This window comes from Giraffa tippelskirchi, chromosome 7, assembly GCF_054371585.1.
Source record: "Giraffa tippelskirchi isolate mGirTip1 chromosome 7, T2T-mGirTip1v1.2.pri, whole genome shotgun sequence".
In the NCBI taxonomy this organism is placed as follows: domain Eukaryota; kingdom Metazoa; phylum Chordata; class Mammalia; order Artiodactyla; family Giraffidae; genus Giraffa; species Giraffa tippelskirchi.
The window spans coordinates 152057841-152076442 of record NC_137281.1 but is presented as its reverse complement, the minus strand read 5'-3'; the positions used below and the strand labels follow the sequence as shown (position 1 = coordinate 152076442).

The 18602-nt window shown below is 43.3% G+C and overlaps 2 protein-coding genes across 4 annotated transcripts in view; one reads left to right on the top strand and one right to left on the bottom strand.

Moving 5' to 3' along the window:
• Positions 1–6548, bottom strand: part of TSHR (thyroid stimulating hormone receptor) — a 154007-nt gene extending 147459 nt beyond the window's left edge. For both annotated transcript variants that reach the window (XM_081510623.1, XM_081510624.1), the window contains exon 1: positions 6379–6548. In XM_081510623.1, coding sequence (XP_081366749.1) covers positions 6379–6548 — 170 coding nt within the window. The remainder of the gene's footprint in view (positions 1–6378) is intronic.
• A 10452-nt stretch (positions 6549–17000) lies between these two features.
• The window catches only part of CEP128 (centrosomal protein 128), a 459693-nt gene continuing 458091 nt past the window's right edge, over positions 17001–18602 (top strand). Inside the window, exon 1 of one of the 2 annotated variants that reach the window (XM_081510600.1) lies at positions 17001–17359. The gene's annotated coding sequence lies outside the window, so the exon portion shown is untranslated. The remainder of the gene's footprint in view (positions 17360–18602) is intronic. The other variant, XM_081510604.1, reaches the window with a different exon arrangement.

The window sequence follows — 18602 nt, the reverse complement described above, 5'->3', positions numbered from 1 at the left end:
TGTTTTATTGAGTAATTTATTTCAACCTGTGATTTAAGTCGAAAAGAAAATTATTTTTTTTTTACTGAGTTTCTTGTCAGTGCCTCCTGTGAGCCAGCAACTGTTCTCAGCATTTTATACACATTGCAGGGGGAACACTGTGCTTCAGTGGAAAGTTATGCATTGATTCAGAGCACATTCTTCTAGGATTCTGAGTGTGATTCAACAAGAGCTATTCTACAGCTCCGTAGGTTGTAGATAACTGACAACAGTGCAAAATTATTTTGTCTGTAGACACACAAATTCTGCCTGTTAGAGCTTTACTTGACTCCACAACGGAAGTTAGTTTTGCCACCAAAAGTGGGAGAGGGGAACCTCCTCCCTCTCCTTACCCTCAGCAGCTAGGACATTAGCAGGTAGCCTGTGCCAGACAATCAGATGCCCTCATACAGGATGTCACTCTCTGGCTGGTGATTCAAAGAGGCAGGGACACTTGAGAATGCCTGATAGTGGTACACAGGGAGTGTAGTGGCTACACAGCTGGGGCCAGCACTGCAGACGTCCTGCAGTTGTGACTGTGGTCTTGTTCATGGAATGGTTCCCACCAGATGGTTGGCTGTGGCTCCGACTTCCTGCCTGCCGTGGGCCTGGGCCTGTTCTCAAAGCCTCATTCTATAATGACTCTGTAAATTATATGTAATTCTTTCAAAATATTTCTTTTCTCCTTGAGCTAGACAGAGGGGGTTTTCTATTACTTACCAAGGAAAACCTTGACTGTACCCACACACAGAGAATAACAGAGAATAAATCATGGAGCCTGGAGGCGTGAGGTGAGGCTGCTTTTTATAAGACACAGAGTATTGTGTATTGTTTGGGTGCTGAAGCAGAGGGCTTTGCTTTAGGTTGGGAACCAAATGTTATTCAGGTTATGACCACTAATTGTGACTAAAATAATCGTGCAATGTAGACTTAATCCACATGTCCCCGAGTGTAGAACAGGTGTGACTTGAAGATATTTGAGATTATTTGGGGTGGAGTGTCCACGTGGCATTAAATAATAGTGAATCACACAGGGAGAAAGTGATTCCCTTTTCCATTGTCTTTCAGTCCTCCTGATATCAAGAAGGATACCATGGTGGATTGGTATCTCCTTGCTATTTCTTGAACACCTATTACTCTTCCTTTGTAACAAAGAGAAAGCCGCCCGAGGCTCACAGCATTCACAGACAATAGTATTGAGCTAGAATAGAATTACACCCCACTCCAGTACTCTTGCCTGGAAAATCCCATGGACGGAGGAGCCTGGTAGGCTATAGTCCATGGGGTCGCTAAGAGTCGGACACGACTGAGCGACTTCACTTTAACTTTTCCCTTTCATGCACTGGAGAAGGAAATGGCAACCCACTCCAGTATTCTTGCCTGGAGAATCCTAGGGACGGCGGAGCCTGGTGGGCTGCCGTCTATAGGGTCACACAGAGTCGGACACGACTGAAGCGACTTAGCAGCAGAATTACATTTATGTTTTCACAGTATTGTTTTCTGGTTACCTACTGTTTAGAGCAAGTCATGCTAATTTACAGTTATAGTCACAACATAAGCCTTCTAAACAGATTTCTTTTAGTTAAAGAGGTGAGTCAGCCTAAAAATATTGAGTAAATAACATCACAGGTAGAGCACAGATAAGGCAACACAGCTGAAGATGGTAAGTTACGTCTTCCCTTTAGAAAACACCAGGATAGACCACTAATTAGAGCCACAGATCCGGAATACAAATGACTAAAAACAGAAGCAAAATTCAGAATTCAGAAACAACAGGCCACAACAGCTCCTTCAGAAACCTGACTGAAGGCTGACAAGTACGTGATGGACAAACCATTATGCCACTGAAGCCCTAGACTCTGGAAGGCAAAAGATGGAGGGGGTGGAGGCAGTGATTGTCCCCATAATAAAACGAAAAGCAGGTGGGTCAACAGGACAAGGCAAGGTAAAGCAGCATTTTCCTGAGGAAAAATCCACACAAACCCAGAACAGACATCTAACCCCATCCAGCTCCTCATCCAGAGAAGGGATGGTCTCTGATACGTAGGAGTAGCAGATGGCCGCTCTCTGAATGAGAGTGGTGGCTCAGCCTTGCTCTCCTTGGCATTAAGGTAGTAAGATCTACAGTTATACATCAAAATTTAAATCCTTAATTTTATTCTGCTTGCTTCATTTAAGTTCCTTAAGTCGATTGGAAGGAGCAAGTTTTTCAAACCACCTGTACATCAAAGGTTCTAGAATGTTCCACCAGGGGGTAGGCATGTCAGCTGTCTTTCACTAGTCACCTAGTGAGAACCACTGTTATAAAGGGAGGTTACTGTGCCCATTGGGGCAGGAGTGAAGTGGAAGAAATGATTTAGAACCACTGTTTTGGTGACAACACAGACGGTATAACTCCTGCCCAGACCACCTGGCAGGTGTGTGGGTGGTGAGGAAAGAGGCCATGTCGTTACCTTTCAGCACCATGTTATGTGGATAGAAGACAGCTTTAGGAAAAACTGCCCTTGGCACCAGGGTAATTTGCAGCATGGCTAAGCAGGGGTTAAACAGCATTTACGTTTGAAAAGGGGGTTACCACCAGATTGGGTTTTTAATGACAAGGATCTGGCCTGTTCCACCAGGGAATGCCTTCTATGATAAAACTTGGATGTGGTCTTTCTTTTCCACCCTCCCTCCCATCTCCTGTCTCTTCCTTCCCTCCTCCTTCCTTCCCTTATTTTCTTTTCTTCCTAACTTCCTATTTTCCGAGTGACTGCATGTTCCTCAGGCCACCAGCCCCCGAGGGCATCTGTGGCTTACTGGACATCACAGACTTTCAGACTCCTTTCTCCAAAGCCTCGTGACCATACTGAGTAGAAAGAGCTGGCGGGGTGAGACCCACTTTCCACCGCCAATGGGGGCTTCAGCGCGTAGCTCTGCGGTATCCCACACCCTGGTACCACCGCTTACAAGCTGTGTGACACCGAGCCAACTGCTTCATCTCTCCTGTGCCTCCGTGTTCTCATCTATACAATGAGAGTAATAATATCACCTGCTCGACTGGATTTTGTGAGGATTCAGCGGGTGAGTTGGCATAAAGGATTGGACTGAGAACTGCCCATAAAGTACCGTAGTGTAATAAGCACTCTGTGAGTGTTAAGTTTTGTGTATTTGACTTCTCTTATAAGCTTGCCTTTCACAAAAGAGTTCTACTGCCCCCCAAAGATTTAAAAATCGTTTTGCTGCTTTTGCCCAGGTTTGCGGTCACCGTTTATATTAGCATACCATTTACCCTATACTTTTCATCCATTTTCTCTTCTCCATCTCATGATAACGTCCATCTTCAGAAGGACTCCCCTCCTGCCCTGCTTCCTGCCATCTTCCCATCGTTGCCAAGGTCAGACTCTCCCCACCACTGTCTTTATCCAGTGAGTCAGTGAATTCAGACGGACTGGTCTCATCGCAGACTATTCTTATCGCAACACAGGCATCAGAAAGAACCTGACGGAAGCTTCTCTTCTACCCTGAAGGAAACGTGCGTCCTCCCACATAAATTATCTCACCTAATTTCACAGTTAGCCACAGAAGGAGGAAGAGACGTGTCTTCCGACTCAGATTCCTTTGCTCTTTCTCCGACATTTACCTTTCTCCTCATCATTTGGAGGAAATTGAACAGAATGACCCCCACTTCCCTTCCATGGCCAGAGCCACACTGTTCTTCAGTGGCTCTTGAAACCCTTCTCCCTTGAAAGAAATCTCTGAAGACGTGATGCCTCTGGTCTCCATTTTCCCCACACACAGTGGACAATTGGAGACCAGCATATCTGTTTGTTCATTCATTCACCTAACAAGCTTTTTTTTTTTTCTGAGCATTAAGGTAGTTCTAGGTTGAATGGGGCTTCCCTGGCGTCTCAGTGGTCAAGAATCCGCTTGCCAAGCAGGAGATGGCGGTTTGATCCCTGGGTCAGGAAGATCCCCTGGAGAAGGAAATAGCAACCTACTCCAGTATTCTGGTCTGGGAAATCCCATGGAGAGAGGAGCCTGGTGGGCTACAGTCTATGGGGTCACAAAGAGTTGGACATGACTTAGCGACTGAACTACAACAACAAGGGCTGAAAGACAGGGTCCCTGGGTTAGACAAGTTCATGTTCTGCTAAGACAGGCACTCAAAGAGATAACAAGTTACAGAAAGCCTGTGTGTTGGGGCGAGGCTGGAGTTCACACACAGGAGGTTGTCAGGGGGACAGAGCTCACTGATCCTAGGAGTTGTGGGCCAGGAGAGGCTTCCCGTACGGACTTAACCCCCAACCTGGACCTTGGAGTAGGAATCAGCCAGAGGAGGAAAAGGGAAAAGTTGCTTTAGGCAGAGGGACTAGAATGTGGAAGGAGAGGCAAACACAGCTTGCAGGAGCAAAGAACTTGAGGGAAAGTTCCAGAAATTCTGCTCAGTAGCAAAAACTCTTTCCACCTCTGAAGTGTGACAGACTATGAGCCATGAGGTCTGAAAGACTGGACTAGGTCTCAAAGGATCATGTAGGCTGTCCAAAAGAACTTTATCATGGGAGCCGCAGGGAGTCAATGCAAGGGTCCCATCAAAACATCAAGATGCTGAGAACAGATTTTCTTCTTGGGTGGCAGCATGGGCAATGAAGCAATACTTGGAGGCTGCATAGAAGTACATGTCTATGCTGAAATGTTCATAGCCTACTGCTAACTGCTGGAGGAAATTTTAAACACAACTTCACTATTGCTTTCCATTTATCTACCTGTGCTTACTGACCTTAACTGGGTTTAACCAGTTAAATAAATATGAAAACAAGATTGTTTTTACTATTCTTTCTTACCATTCTGTTTCTGATCACCCCAAAAAGTCTCCTTCCCTTGATTACAATCATCCTCTCAATTGTCATTGATTTAAATGTGTGTTAAGGAACAATGAGTTTCCCTGGTGGCTCAGAGGGTAAAGAATCTGCCTGCAATGTGGGCGATCCGGCTTCGATCCCTGGGTCGGGAAGATCCCTTGGAGAAGGGAATGGCAACCCACTCCAGTATGCTTGCCTGGAAAATTCCGTGGTCAAAGGAGACTGAAGAGCTACAGTCCATGGGGTCCCAAAGAGTCGGACACGACTGAGTGACTAACACTTTTACACACAAACCTTATTTAACATTAAGTTTCTAATTTAGTAACATTTAACATGCAGATAAAAATATATTATTTGAAATTCCATCTCTTTATATCTCTACCATGCTTATCCAAAAGGAGATTTTTGGATGTGCTACATAAGTGGGTGTGGCTTCCGGTGGCTCAGTGGTAAACAATCTGCCTGCCAATGCAGGAGACCTGGGTTCGATCCCTGGGTTGAGAAGATCCCCTGGAGAAGGAAACAGCAACCCATTCCAGTATTCCTGCCTGTAAAATTCCATGAACAGAGGAGCCTGGTGGGCTACAGTCCATGAGGTTGCAAAAGAGCTGGACACGACTTAGTGACTAAACAGCAACAACAAGAAGTGGGTAGTTCATGATTGAGTAAGTAATGCGTATACTTCATACAAAGTATAAAGGGTATTCCATCTAGGCAGGTGTTACATCTGTAGATTCAACTAACCCTGGATTGCATATACTCAAGGGTGGGATATAGGACTTTCCAGAAAATTCCAAAAAGCATAACTTGAATATCCCCCACACTGACAACTATTGACACAGTATTTACATTGTATTTAACATTATTTACATAGCATTTAGACTGCATTAGGTTTCACAAGTAATCTAGAGGTGTTCTAAAGTGTATAGGAGGATGTGCATAGGTGATATGCAAATACTACACTTGAATATCCTTGTATTTTAGTATACACAGGGGTCCTGGAGCCAATGGCCATGGATGCTGAAGGACGACTGTAGTTTAACAACAGCCCTGATTAAATTCCATCAATTATTTGATGAATCAAGAAACCTACTAAGATAACTTCTCATCTAGAAAGACTATAAAAATTGAAACACTTTTTTTTGTGTGTGCAATTTTTCATCACCCAAAATAAGATCAAAAAGATCAGTTCTTGAGTTGTCATCAATCTCGTTTACATTTTAAGTGAAATTGAGATCCTGGCTCAGGCAAAGTGCAGAGAAACAACTCTCTTAGAAAGAACAGCTCTCACTTTTCATCTTGTACTAAAGTTTTGTTAACTTTTTCTGGGTTGCGAGTAACTAGGGTATCACCAATCCCACGTTTGGTGGATGGAGTGTTTACTCACTACACACAGACACACACACACACACGCACACACGCCCTCTGGCCTGTTCTCAAGCTCTTTTTATGCACTTCCAGCCTCCTTCCCCAGCTGCCTGGGACTCCTGGGTCCCCCCTTTCCTCCCCAGGTACTCACAGGGTCTGCGTGCTGGGGGGTAAGCTAGGGATGCGCTGGATGTCCTTGCAGGTGACTCTGAAGTCGTCCTCCTGGCTGCATTCGCAGGGCGGAGACGGACACCTCTCCCCCCTGAGGCTGCTGGGCAGGACCAGAAGCAGCGCCAGCCGCAGGAGGGGCGTCGGCCGCATCGTCCTCTGGGCCCCAGGCTACCTCTGCCTGCTCCGCGATCGCCTCCCTCTCCTCGTCCCTTTGCGCCTCGGGCTCCTCGGGGCCTGGAGAGACGGCGCGGGGCGGGAGGGAGGAGGGCTCGTTGGGGCTGTGACTTCAGCACCAAGCCGGAGGCTGGAGAGGGTACCGAAGAGGCTCTTAAGGGCTCCGTCGCCCTGGCAACCCTGCGTCCAAACCAGCTCTCCGTGCGCCCAGCCTCATCTGTCCCCTGCCTTCCTCTGCCCTCCAACCTGTCCCCACGCGCTCCTCGCATCCTCCAAAAAGCCTGGGTTGGACTCCCCCTCCTTTTCTGGTCTCTAAATGCAACGGGCCACCCCATTTTCCCGTGCGGGGCGCGGTCCCCAGGGAACTGCCTCTCGGGATCCACGCGCACGCACCCTCACTATCCGGAGAAAGTTCCAGCGGAACTGACTGTCCTCCCGGGGAGGACCCGGGTTCCGCAGAATTTCAGCTCTCCCTGGCCCAGGGAGCCTCTGCCCGAGGGTCCGAGGAGGGCACGTGTGGCCGGCCATCCCGCGGTGCGGCCGGGGCGCGCCGCTCGCGCAGGATCCTTGCGGGCCCCGCGGGGCGCGCGCCGATACGCCCGCAGATCGCCGCGCGGGCTGGCCTGGCGGCTCCGGCTCTCAGCGCGGCGCACGGCCGGGCAGGCGCTGGACTCTGGCGCCAGCTGGTGGGCAGACCCGGGGACGGCGGAAACAGTTTAGTTCAGTTCAGTTCAGCCACTCAGTCATGTCCCACTATTTGTGACTCCATGAACCGCAGCACGCCAGGCCTCCCTGTCCATCACCAACTCCCAAAGCTTGCTCAAACCCATGTCCATTGAGTCGGTGATGCCATCCAACCATCTCATCCTCTGTCGTCCCCTTCTCCTCCCGCCCCCAATCCTTCCCAGAATCAGGGTCTTTTCCAATGAGTCAGTTCTTCGCATGAGGTGGCCAAAGTATTGGAGTTTCAGCTTCAACATCAGTCCTTCCAATGAACACCCAGAACTGATCTCCTTTAGGATGGACTGGTTGGATCTCCTTGCAGTCCAAGGGACTCTCAAGAGTCTTCTCCAACACCACAGGTCAAAAGCATCATTCTTCGGCGCTCAGCTTTCTTTATAGTCCAGCTCTCACATCCATACATGACCACTGGAAAAACCATAGACTTGACTAGACAGACCTTTGTTGGCAAAGTAATGTCTCTGCTTTTTAATACACTGTCTAGCTTGATCATAAATTTTCTTCCAAGGAGGAAGCGTCTCATCATCCTCTGTCGTCCCCTTCTCCTCCCACCTTCAATCTTTCCCAGCATCAGGGTCTTTTCCAATGAGTCAGTGCTTCACAACAGGTAGCCGGAGTATTGGAGTTTCAGCTTCAGCATCAGTGCCCGTGGCTTAAATGGAAATCGGAATCCAGTGCTGTGATGCCAGAGTTGAGTCCCACCTGATAAATTGCAGTCTGCCCAGGAATATTATCGACCCCATGGATCCCCCCAGAAGATGGGAAGAAAAAGAAGACTCAATGGTCACACTGTCGTCTATTCATTATTCTTCACGCAGTAACCAACAAGATAATTCAAAATAGAAATCGGATTGTGCCTGTTTAAAAGCTTTTCTCTTGCTTACTAATTCTTCTTGAGGTAAAAGGAATATCATCTCAGATACTACATGCTTCCACTTATGTGAACTTCTGGGATTGGGGAGAAGCTATGGTGAAGAAAATCAGAACTACAGTTAGGGGAGACTGGGAAAAGACAGGAGAGACCTTACGGGGGTTATACAAATTTTCTATATCTTGACTGGACATAGGTGGATGCACACATTTTCTAAAATTCACCAAACTGTTCAGTTTGAATATATGCATTTCAACTTTTGTAATGACTTTATTCATATTCCACCCAAACTGGAAACCACCCAAATTTCCTTCCACTAGGTAATGTATAAACAATAAGTGATATTAATACTTTCATATGATGGAATATTATTTCACAATCGAAAGCAGAAATTTAAAAAATTTTTAAAGAAAATTAGATTTAAATTCTACAGACTGACCAATAAGGTCCTGCTATGTGATTAGTTTCTCAGTTGTCTCTGACTCTTTGTGACCCCATGGAATGTAGCCCACCAGGCTCCTCTGTCTGTGAGGATTCTCCAGGCAAGAATACTGGAGTGGGTTGCCATGCCCTTCTCTAAAAGTCCTGCTATAGGTGCCAGTAAAATTTTCCTGTCAAGAACCATCAGTTCAGTTCAGTTCAGTTGCTCAGTCATGTCCACCTCTTTTCGACCTCATAGCACGCCGGGCTTCCCTGTCCATCACCAACTCCCAGAGCTTGTTCAAACTCATGTCCTTCCAGTTGGTGATGCCATCCAACCATCTCACCCTCCGTCATCCCCTTTTCTTCCTGCATTCAATCTTTCCCAGCATCAGGGTCTTTTCTAGTGAGTCAGTTCTTCCAATCAGGTGGCCAGAGTATTGGAGCTTCAGCTTCAGCATCAGTCCTTCCAATGAATATTCAAGACTTATTTCCTTTACGATTGACTGGTTTGATCTCCTTGCAGTCCAAGGGACTCTCAAGAGTCTTTTCCAACACCACAGTTCAAAAGCATCAATTCTTTGGCACTATTCTTTGTTTATAGTCCAACTCTCACATCCATACATGACTACTGGAAAAACCATAGCTTTGACTAGATGGATCTTTGTTGGCAAAGTAATGTCTCTGCATTTTAATATGCTGTCTAGGTTGGGCATAGCTTTTCTTCCAAGGAGCAAGCATCTTTTAATTTCATGGCTTCAGTCACCATCTGCAGTGATTTTGGAGCCAAAAAACTAGTCTCTCACTGTTTCCATTGTTTCCCCATCTATTTGCCATGAAATGATGGGACAGGATGCCATGATCTTAGTTTTCTGGATGTTGAGCTTTAAGCCAACTTTTTCACTCTCCTCTTTCACTTTCATCCAGAGACTCTTTAGTTCTTCTTCGCTTTCGGCCACAAGGGTGGTGTCATCTGCATATCTGAGGTTAATGATATTTCTTCCAGCAATCTTGATTCCAGCTTGTGCTTCATCCAGCCATGCATTTTGCATGATGTACTCTGTATGTAAGACTTCCCTGTAGCTCAAGTGGTAAAGAATCTGCCTGTGATGCAGGAGACCAGGGCTCGATCCCTGGGTTGGGAAGATCCTCTGGAGAAGGGAACAGCAATCCACTCCAGTATTCTTCCCTGGAGAATTCCATGGACAGAGAAGCCTGGTGGGCTGCAGTCCATGGGGTCACAAGGCATCAGACACAAAGAATCACTCAGAGTTGGACTGAGCAACTAACACACACACACACACACACACACACACACACTGCATATAAGTTAAAGAAGCAGGGTGACAATATACAGCTTTGACGTACTCCTTTCCCTATTTGGAACCAGTTCCATGTCCAGTTCTAATTGTTGCTTCCTGACCTACATACAGATTTCTCAGGAGGCAGGTCAGGTGGTCTGGTATTCCTATCTCTTGAAGAATTTTCCAGTTTGTTGTGATCCACACAGTCAAAGGCTTTGGCATAATCAATAAAGCAGAAATAGATGTTTTTCTGGAACTCTCTTGCTTTTCAATGATCCAGTAGATGTTGGCAATTTGATCTCTGGTTCCTCTGCCTTTACTAAATCCAGCTTGACCATTACAAGCAATGCCTGTATTAGTAATCTGTTGCAGCATAATCAATAGCCCTAAAATGTGTTGGCTTAAAACAACATTTACTGTCTCGGAGTTTCTGTGGGGCAATTTGAGAGTGGCCTGCCTGGTTGCTCTAGTGTGAGGTTGCAAACAAAATGACAGCAAGGGCTGCAGTTATCTGGTAGGTTGGTTGCAATATTGCTAAATTCACTTATTAGTTCTAGAAGCTGTTTCGTAGGTTCCATCCAGTTATCTACATATATGAATTGTGTGGTCTGAGAATAGACAGTCTACTTTTTTCAAAGCTGGATTCTTCTCATTTCTTTTTCTTATCTGACTGCACAGGCTAAAAACTCCAGTACAATTTTTAGTGGAAAGAATAAGGGCAGATATTGTCTTGTTCCTAATCACATGGGAGAGATCATTCTTTCATCATTAAATATGATGTCACCTATGCAGTTTCCATAGATGCTTTTTATCAAGTTGAGAAAGTGTCCTTCTATTTCTCATTTTCTTTGAGTTTTTTTAATCAAGAATTGATATTAGATTTTATCAATTTTTTTCTGCATCTGTTGAGATACGTCAGCATTTTTCTTTTTTTAGTTTGTTAATGTGGTGAATCATAGAGATTGATTTTTGAATGTTAAACTCATCTTGCATTCCAGGGAAGAACCCCACTTGATCTTGACGTATCAAGTTTACTTATATTCTGATTAAATTTTCTAAAATTTGGTTATGAGTTTTGCATAGATGTTAACCAGTGATAATGGTCTGTTATTTTCTTTCTTTATAATGTTTTTGTTTAGTTTTGGTATAAGGATAATTTTGCCATGATAGGATAAGTTTGAAAATATTCCCTCCTATTCAAATTTGCATGAGTTTGTGTAGAATCGATATTACTTCTTTCTTAATTATGTGGTGGAATTCACCATTGAAGCTATCTGGAGATTGAGATTCACTTGTTGGAAATTTTTAACCACAAATTAAATTTCTAAACGAAATGTAGGGCTATTCAGATTATCTAATTCTTCCTGAAGTAGCTTTAGCAGTTTGTGTCTTATGATGGATTTGTCCATTTTATCTAAATTTTTGAATTTATTGTCATAATTGTGTTCAGAATATTCTCTTATCCTCTATGTATTTGTATAATCTGGTCTAATATCAGCACTCTCATACCTGATACTGGTATTTGTGTCTTTTCTCTTTCTTGACAATATGTCTAGAGGTTTATCAATTTTATAAATATTCTCAAAGAGGCAACTTTTTGTATCATAGGTTCTCTATTTTTTTCTCTATATTCTATTCATTGATATATGCCCAGATCCTTATTAACTCTTTTCTTTTGCGTCTATTGGGTTTAATTTGCTCTTCTTAGTTTCTTAAGATGAAGGCTGGGGTCATTGATTTGTGATCTTTAAAAAAATCATATTTACCATTCTGTAGATTTTCTCTCTAAGTACTGCTTTAGAGACATCTCATAAGTCTTGATCTCTTGTAATTTGATTTTCTTTCAGCTTGAAATACTTCCTTTGTTGTCGTTGTGCTCAGTCGTGTCCAACTCTTTGTGACCCCATGGACTGTAGCCCACCAGGCTCCTCTTTCCATGGGATTCTCCAGGCCAGAATACTGGAGTGGGTTGCCGTGCCCTCTTCCAGGCGATCTTCCCAACCCAGGGATTGAACGCAAGTCTCCCACATTGCAGGCAGATTCTTTACCATCTGAGCCACCCAGGAAGCCCAAGAATACTGGAGTGGGTAGCCTATCCCTTCTCCAGGGGATCTTCTCAACCCAGGAATTGAACCAGGGTCTCCTGCATTGCAGGCGAATTTTTTACCAGCTGATCCACCAGGAAAGCCTGCATCACAGAGCAAATTTCCACTGCCTATCTATTTTACACATGGTAATGTACATGTTTCAATGTTACTCTCTCTGTTTGTCCCACCCTCTTCTTCCTTCACTGTCTAATTCAGGAGTTTTTATTATTCCATTTTATCTTCTTTGTTGACTTTTAGCTATAATCTTTGCTTGATTATTATAGTTGCTTTAGGGCTTAGAGTGTACATCTTTAAGTTATCAGAGTCTACCTGTAATTGATATTACACTACTTTAAATAGAGTTTAAAAACCTTACAACAGTATTAGGGCTTCCCTGGTGGCTCAGATGGTAAAGAATCTGCCTACAATGCAGGATATCCAGGTTTGATTCCTGGATCAGGAAGATCCCCAGGAGAAGGGAATGGCTACCCATTCCAGTATTCTTATCAGGAGAATTCCATGGACAGAGGAGCCTGGCGGGCTGCAGTCCATGGATTATGGCATCTGGTCCCATCACTTCATGGCAAATAGATGAGGAAACAATGGAAACAGTGAGAGACTTTATTTTCTTGGGCTGCAAAATCCCTGCAGATGGTGACTACAGTCATTAAATTAAAAGATACTTGCTCCTTGGAAGAAAAGCTATGACCAACCTAGACAGCGTATTTAAAAGCAGAGACATTACTTTGCCGTCAAGGTCCATATAGTCAAAGCAATGGTTTTCCAGTAGTCATGTATGGATGTGAGAGTTGGACCATAAAGAAGGCTGAGTGCTGAAACATTGATGCTTTTGAACCGTGGTGTTGAAGAAGACTCTTGAGAATCCCTTGGACTGCAAGGAGATCCAACCAGTCCATTGTAAAGGAGATCATTCCTGGGTGTTCATTGGAAGGACTGATGTTGAAGCTGAAACTCCAATACTTTGGCCACCTGATGCGAAGAGCTGACTCATTAGAAAAGCCCCTGAAGCTGGGAAAGATTGAAGGCAGGAGGAGAAGGGGACGACAGAGGGCGAGATGGTTGAATGGTATCACCGACTCAATGGACATGAGTTTGAGTAAACTCTGGGAGTTGGTGATGGACAGGGAAGCCTGGCGTGCTGCCGTCCATGGGGTCACAAAGAGTCGGACACAAAAGAGTGACTGAACAACAAGAACACCCACTCCAGTATTCTCCTTTCCGGGCCTTTATGCTTCTGTTGCCATACATTTTACCTATGCATAAGCTGTAAACTCTACAGTACGTTGTTATTATCTTTGTTAACATAACCAATTATCTTTCAAAGAAATTTAAGTCATGAGAATAGACTCATTTAGTTATCCTTTCTGGTCTTCTTCATCCCTGAGTGTATATAGGTCTATATTTTCCACTGATGTCACTTTGCTATTGCTTGAAAGACTTTAACATTTATTGCAATGCAGATCTGCTGGTTATAAATTATTCCAGCTTTTGAGTGTCTGAGAAGTTCTAATATCACTTTCATTTTTAAAGGATATCATTTCTTGGTATAGGATTATAGAATGACAGTATTTTTTCATCTCAGTACTTAAGAAATATTGCTTCATTGTCTTCTTGCTTGCAATATTTCCAAGGGAAAATCATCTGTCATAATTTTCTTCTTTTGCAACATACTTTTTTTTCTTTTAAGATGCTTTTAAGACTTTTGTTATCACTTGTTGAGAGTCATTTGATTATCATGTTCCTTGATGTATTTTTCTTCTTATTTCTTTGCAGTATTTTTTAAGTCTTGGATTTGTGCATTTTATGTTTTTTTTTTAATCTGAAAAAATTTCAGGCATAATTTCTTCATATACTTTCTCTATCCCCTTATCTCTCTCTATTTTTTTGGAGATTCCAATTATTACACTTATATTAGGCTGAAGTGTGCCACAAAGAGCTCACTGATGTTTTTTAAATCAAAACTTTTTCTGTTTATTTAGACAGTTTCTTTTGCTATGCTTTCAAACTCAGTATTCTTTTTAAAATATTTATTTTTATTTATTTATTTGTCTGTACAGGGTTTTAGTTACGGGTATGAGAACTCTTAGCTGTGTCACGTGGGACCTAGTTCCCTGACCAGGGATTGAACCTGGGCCCCCTGCTTTGGGAACATGGTGTCTTAGCCACTGGACCACCAGGGGCATCCTCAAATTGGTATTCTTTTTCTTTTTTTCTGAAAGAGTTAATCTGCCACTAATATTTCCAGTGGATTTTTCATATCAGGAAAGTTTTCATATCTAGAAATTCAGTTTGGGGTTTAATGTATTTTTTTTTCCTGTGTCTGTGTAACTTTCTGAACATCCGAAACACAGTAACTGCTTCGATGTCTGAATTAGTTTCCTGGGGCTGCTGAAACAAAAGCACCATGAACTTGGAGGCTTAAAAATTAATTCACTCCCAGTTCTGGAGGCTTGAAGTCTAAAATCAAGGTGTTGGCAGGGGTATTCCCTTTTTGAAGGCTCTTGGGGAGGATCCTTCATTGCCTCTTCCAGCTCGTGATGGCTGCCAACAATCCTTGGTATCTCGTGACTTTCATCACTCCAATTTCCCTCTGTTATCACAAGATGTTCTCTCTGTTTCTGTGTTCAAATTTCTCTTTTCCTGTAAGGACACCAGTCATTAGATTATAGTCCACCCTAATCCACTCTAACCTCAATTTAACTGCAAAGATTCTATTTCCACATAAAGTCACATTCACAGGTACCAGGTGTTTGAATTTCAAGATATGGAATTCAACCTACAGCAATGTTTGACGATTCTAACATATTTGTCAGTTCTGAATCAGTTTAGTTTTCCTATTTAAATGTGTTACACTTTCACTTTTTTTATATGCCTGATGAGTTTATTTGGATGGCTAGTGTAAATTTTAACACGATTGGTGCTGAATTATTTGATTTCACATCAACTTGAGGTTTGTCATCAGATATTATTTCCAGGTGGTGCTAGTGATAAAGAATCCGTCTCTTACGTACCTGAACTGTAAGAGACACAGGTTTGATCCCTGGGTCAGGAATATCCTCTGGAGGAATAAATGTCAACACACTCCAGTATTCTTGCCTGGAGAATCCTCATGGACAGAGGAGCCTGGAGGGCTTTACTCCATAGGGTGTCAGAGTCAGGCACAATTGAAATGACTTAGCAGGCACACACATGATTGAATTATTTGAAAACTTTGGTATTTTTGGATCTTGCTTTCAAAGTTTGTTAGGTGGGAACAGAGTAGCAGTGAATCTGGTGCTAATTATTCCCCAGCCCTGAGACAAAACTATTCTGAATATTTCTACCTAATGCTCCATGGATTATGTGGTGTTTCAACCTGACAGGTGGGAATAGTCACCGTTCCCGGTCCTGTGAGTGACAAGAACATTTCCCTGCAGACTGGTAAGGCACTTCTTTCTCCAGCCTCAGTTTCTTCACATAAATGGGATGATTCATACTCTGCTGAACACTCCGTAGGGTTCTCTGGAGTTTACCTTTTATGTAGCTCTCTCCACTCTGATTTGTTCTGCAAACTCCAGCTACATCGATCCTCTCTGACCCTCAGCTCTGGTTTCCTCACTTCAGAGCATCCGCTGGGTTATTCCTGAGTTCCTTCTCCTTGTACCGTGGCCTGGAAGTGCTCCCAAGGCAGTGAGGTGGGGCAATTGAAAGGCTCACTTTGTTCCCTGTTCCTCTGTCGTCCTTTGTTTGATGTCTACTGTCTTGTAAAGCTTTGTTTCACATGTTTTGCCTGTGTTTTTGTTTGATTCAGGTGTACAGTAAATCTGGTCTCTGCTACTCCTTTGTTGGGAACAGAAATGGTTTGTTGAAATCTGTAACATTTTGATGAAGAGTTAGCATAAAATGGGCTTAGTGGTGATTATAATGTAGGTAAAATTTTGTATGTCAACTGGTTTCAATTTACTAAACTAGAACAAGCCTTCAACGAATGGCTATATTCTAATGGCTTGCTTGACAAATTGCTATGACAATCAATAAAGCAATTTTCTTTCCTAAGCATAGCTTTTAAAATGGGACAAATAAACACATAGGATGATATGATGAATCAGTGTAAATAAAGGGATATGTTTATACTCACACCAATTAAACATACAAAAAATTCTTTAAAATATAACAGATAAATGAAAATGGCTATGGAACATTATGTTTTTCCTTTTGTAGGAAAACCATTAGCGCGGTCCAAATATCAGAAAGTGGTGTTTAGAAATGAGTTCCTCTGTGTGTGTGTCTTTTTTCAAAAGACGCCTATTAAAGTGGAACATAGGCTGTATTATTTAGCACCCAAAAAAGTCTTAGAATTTTGGTTTTGTGCATTAACAGTTGTTCATTTTGATCTAAATACATAAATATTGTTGTTTTATATTTGTTATGTTCTTGACAAATACCTATAATTAGGAAATATGTGACTAGAAAGACTGTTAATCATTGGGATCAATGGTGCATCTATGCAATGAACGGTTGAAAATGATTCTTTGAGTAGTGGGCAATACCACTATTGCAACATCTTATATTTTATTTCAATTCTTATTAGACTTTCAGTTATCTTGAAATGGCAACCCACTCCAGTACTCTTGCCTGGAGAATCCCAGGGACGGCAGAGCCTGGTGGGCTGCCGTCTATGGGGTTGCACAGAGTCGGACATGGCTGAAGTGACTTAGCAGCAGTATCTTGAAAACTTGATGCGTACAGAGTCAATAACCATTCATGGTCATCTCATGCTGGTGTAAAGGAAGTGGCTTTCATCACTGTGTTGGTACGGAGAGAGTTTTGAGAAGTTCCCTTCAGTCCTAACAAATCAGGATGTTAGAGATTTCCTTTTTGCCTTATGTACAGCATTGCACTTGGGTGCGCTGTCTTCCTTCTTATGACCTACAATTGTCCTCTGGCATTATGATGTCCTCTGGGCTTCCCTGGTGGCTCAGAAGGTAAAGAATCCACCTGCAGTGCAGGAGACCTGGATTTGATCCCTGGGTCAGGAAGATCCCTTGGAGGAGGAAATGGCAACCCACTCCAGTATTCTTGCCTGGAGAATCCTCATGGAAGGAAGAGCCTGGTGGGCTATATATAGTCCATGTGGTCACAAAGAGTCAGACACGACTGAGCAACTAAGCACATTATGATGGAACTTGACCATCTGTGATGGCTGGGCAGAAACAAGTGAAGTATAGTGGTAAAGATGGTCATTACTTGGACTGGAAAATCACTAAGCAAGATGCAAGCTGTTTTTGAAGGGACGTCCTACCCTAATGTCAATGGGGAGGACAGCTAGGTTCAGACTGTGAATGGTACTTGCTTGAGTGGAGGGTGAGTGCTCTGTGAACGTGGGCTTTCTTCCAACACCATCAGGTCAGCCAACTTCCAACCTCCCATTCTAGGGTTCTCTTCTGTTTCTCATGACATTTTCAGTTAGGAATCATTTTTTTTTGGAGGGCACTGCCTTTGTTCAGGATATTTGCTTCCAAAGTTTTTGCTTATGCCACACTTCTTTTTGAAGGCAACGCTGGCTTCATGGGTTTGTAACTTGCGTAACTGCACAGGGTCCTGCACTCAGAAAGACCTCTATCTTAGTATAATATGCTGCTGTTGCCATTTTGACATCCTCATTCAGTTCTGAAAGGGCCTCATGCTGTCATTTTGCACTGGCCCCCCCAAGTTATCAGCCAGTCTTATCTGAGAATCTCTAGGCTTAAATCTCAAAAGTCAAGAAGAGGCTATTCTTTTCTTTCCCCTTCTTCTTTTTCTCTTTCATTTGCTCTCCCTTTCTGCTTCCTGTGATCACTTGCTTTCTCTGAGCCATGAGCACAGCACTGCTTAGCTGGCTGTATGAGTGAGGGAGCTGAATTGACAAGAAAATACTTGGGGAAAATTTGGTTAGTATTTTAGATATATTTTCTTGTCACATAGAAATGTTTTCTGCTGTTGTTCCAGAGTAGTGTGAATTTGCAAGGTATGGGTGGAATGCAACTTATGCGCCTTCTTTGAAATAGCACTATCTGTGTCTGCCACACAACAGCTTATGGAATAGCTGTCTTCCTTTCTGTAGGCTTATCCATTCCAGGTGAGTTAGGTTGTGAGAATCGTACCAATGCTTTCAGATCTAACATCATCCCAGAACCTCTTTATTGATTATCCCATCTTGATGTTTAGTGTTTGGTGTGGTTCCAAAGTGTTTTTGATGAAATTGTTCAAAAAACTCGATGTGAGTTAATACCTCAGATCTCACAGGCTGCACAGGCTTCATCAATGTAATCTTCATCAAGGTTCTTTGAATTTCTATCAATAGAACTTATCTTAAGCTTCAAAAGGGAAATCATCACAAGGCAGCATTACCTATTCTTTATTTGAGGCACCTAGATAGTGACTCAGTTGTGTCCTACTCTTGGTAACCCCATGAACTGTAGCCTGCCAGGCTCCTCCTTCCATGGGATTTTCCAGGCAAGAATTCTGGAATGGGTTGCCGTTTCCTTCTCCAGGGGATCTTCCGGACCCAGGGATCAAACCCAGGTCTCCCGCATTGCAGGCAGACTCTTTACCACCTGAGCCACCA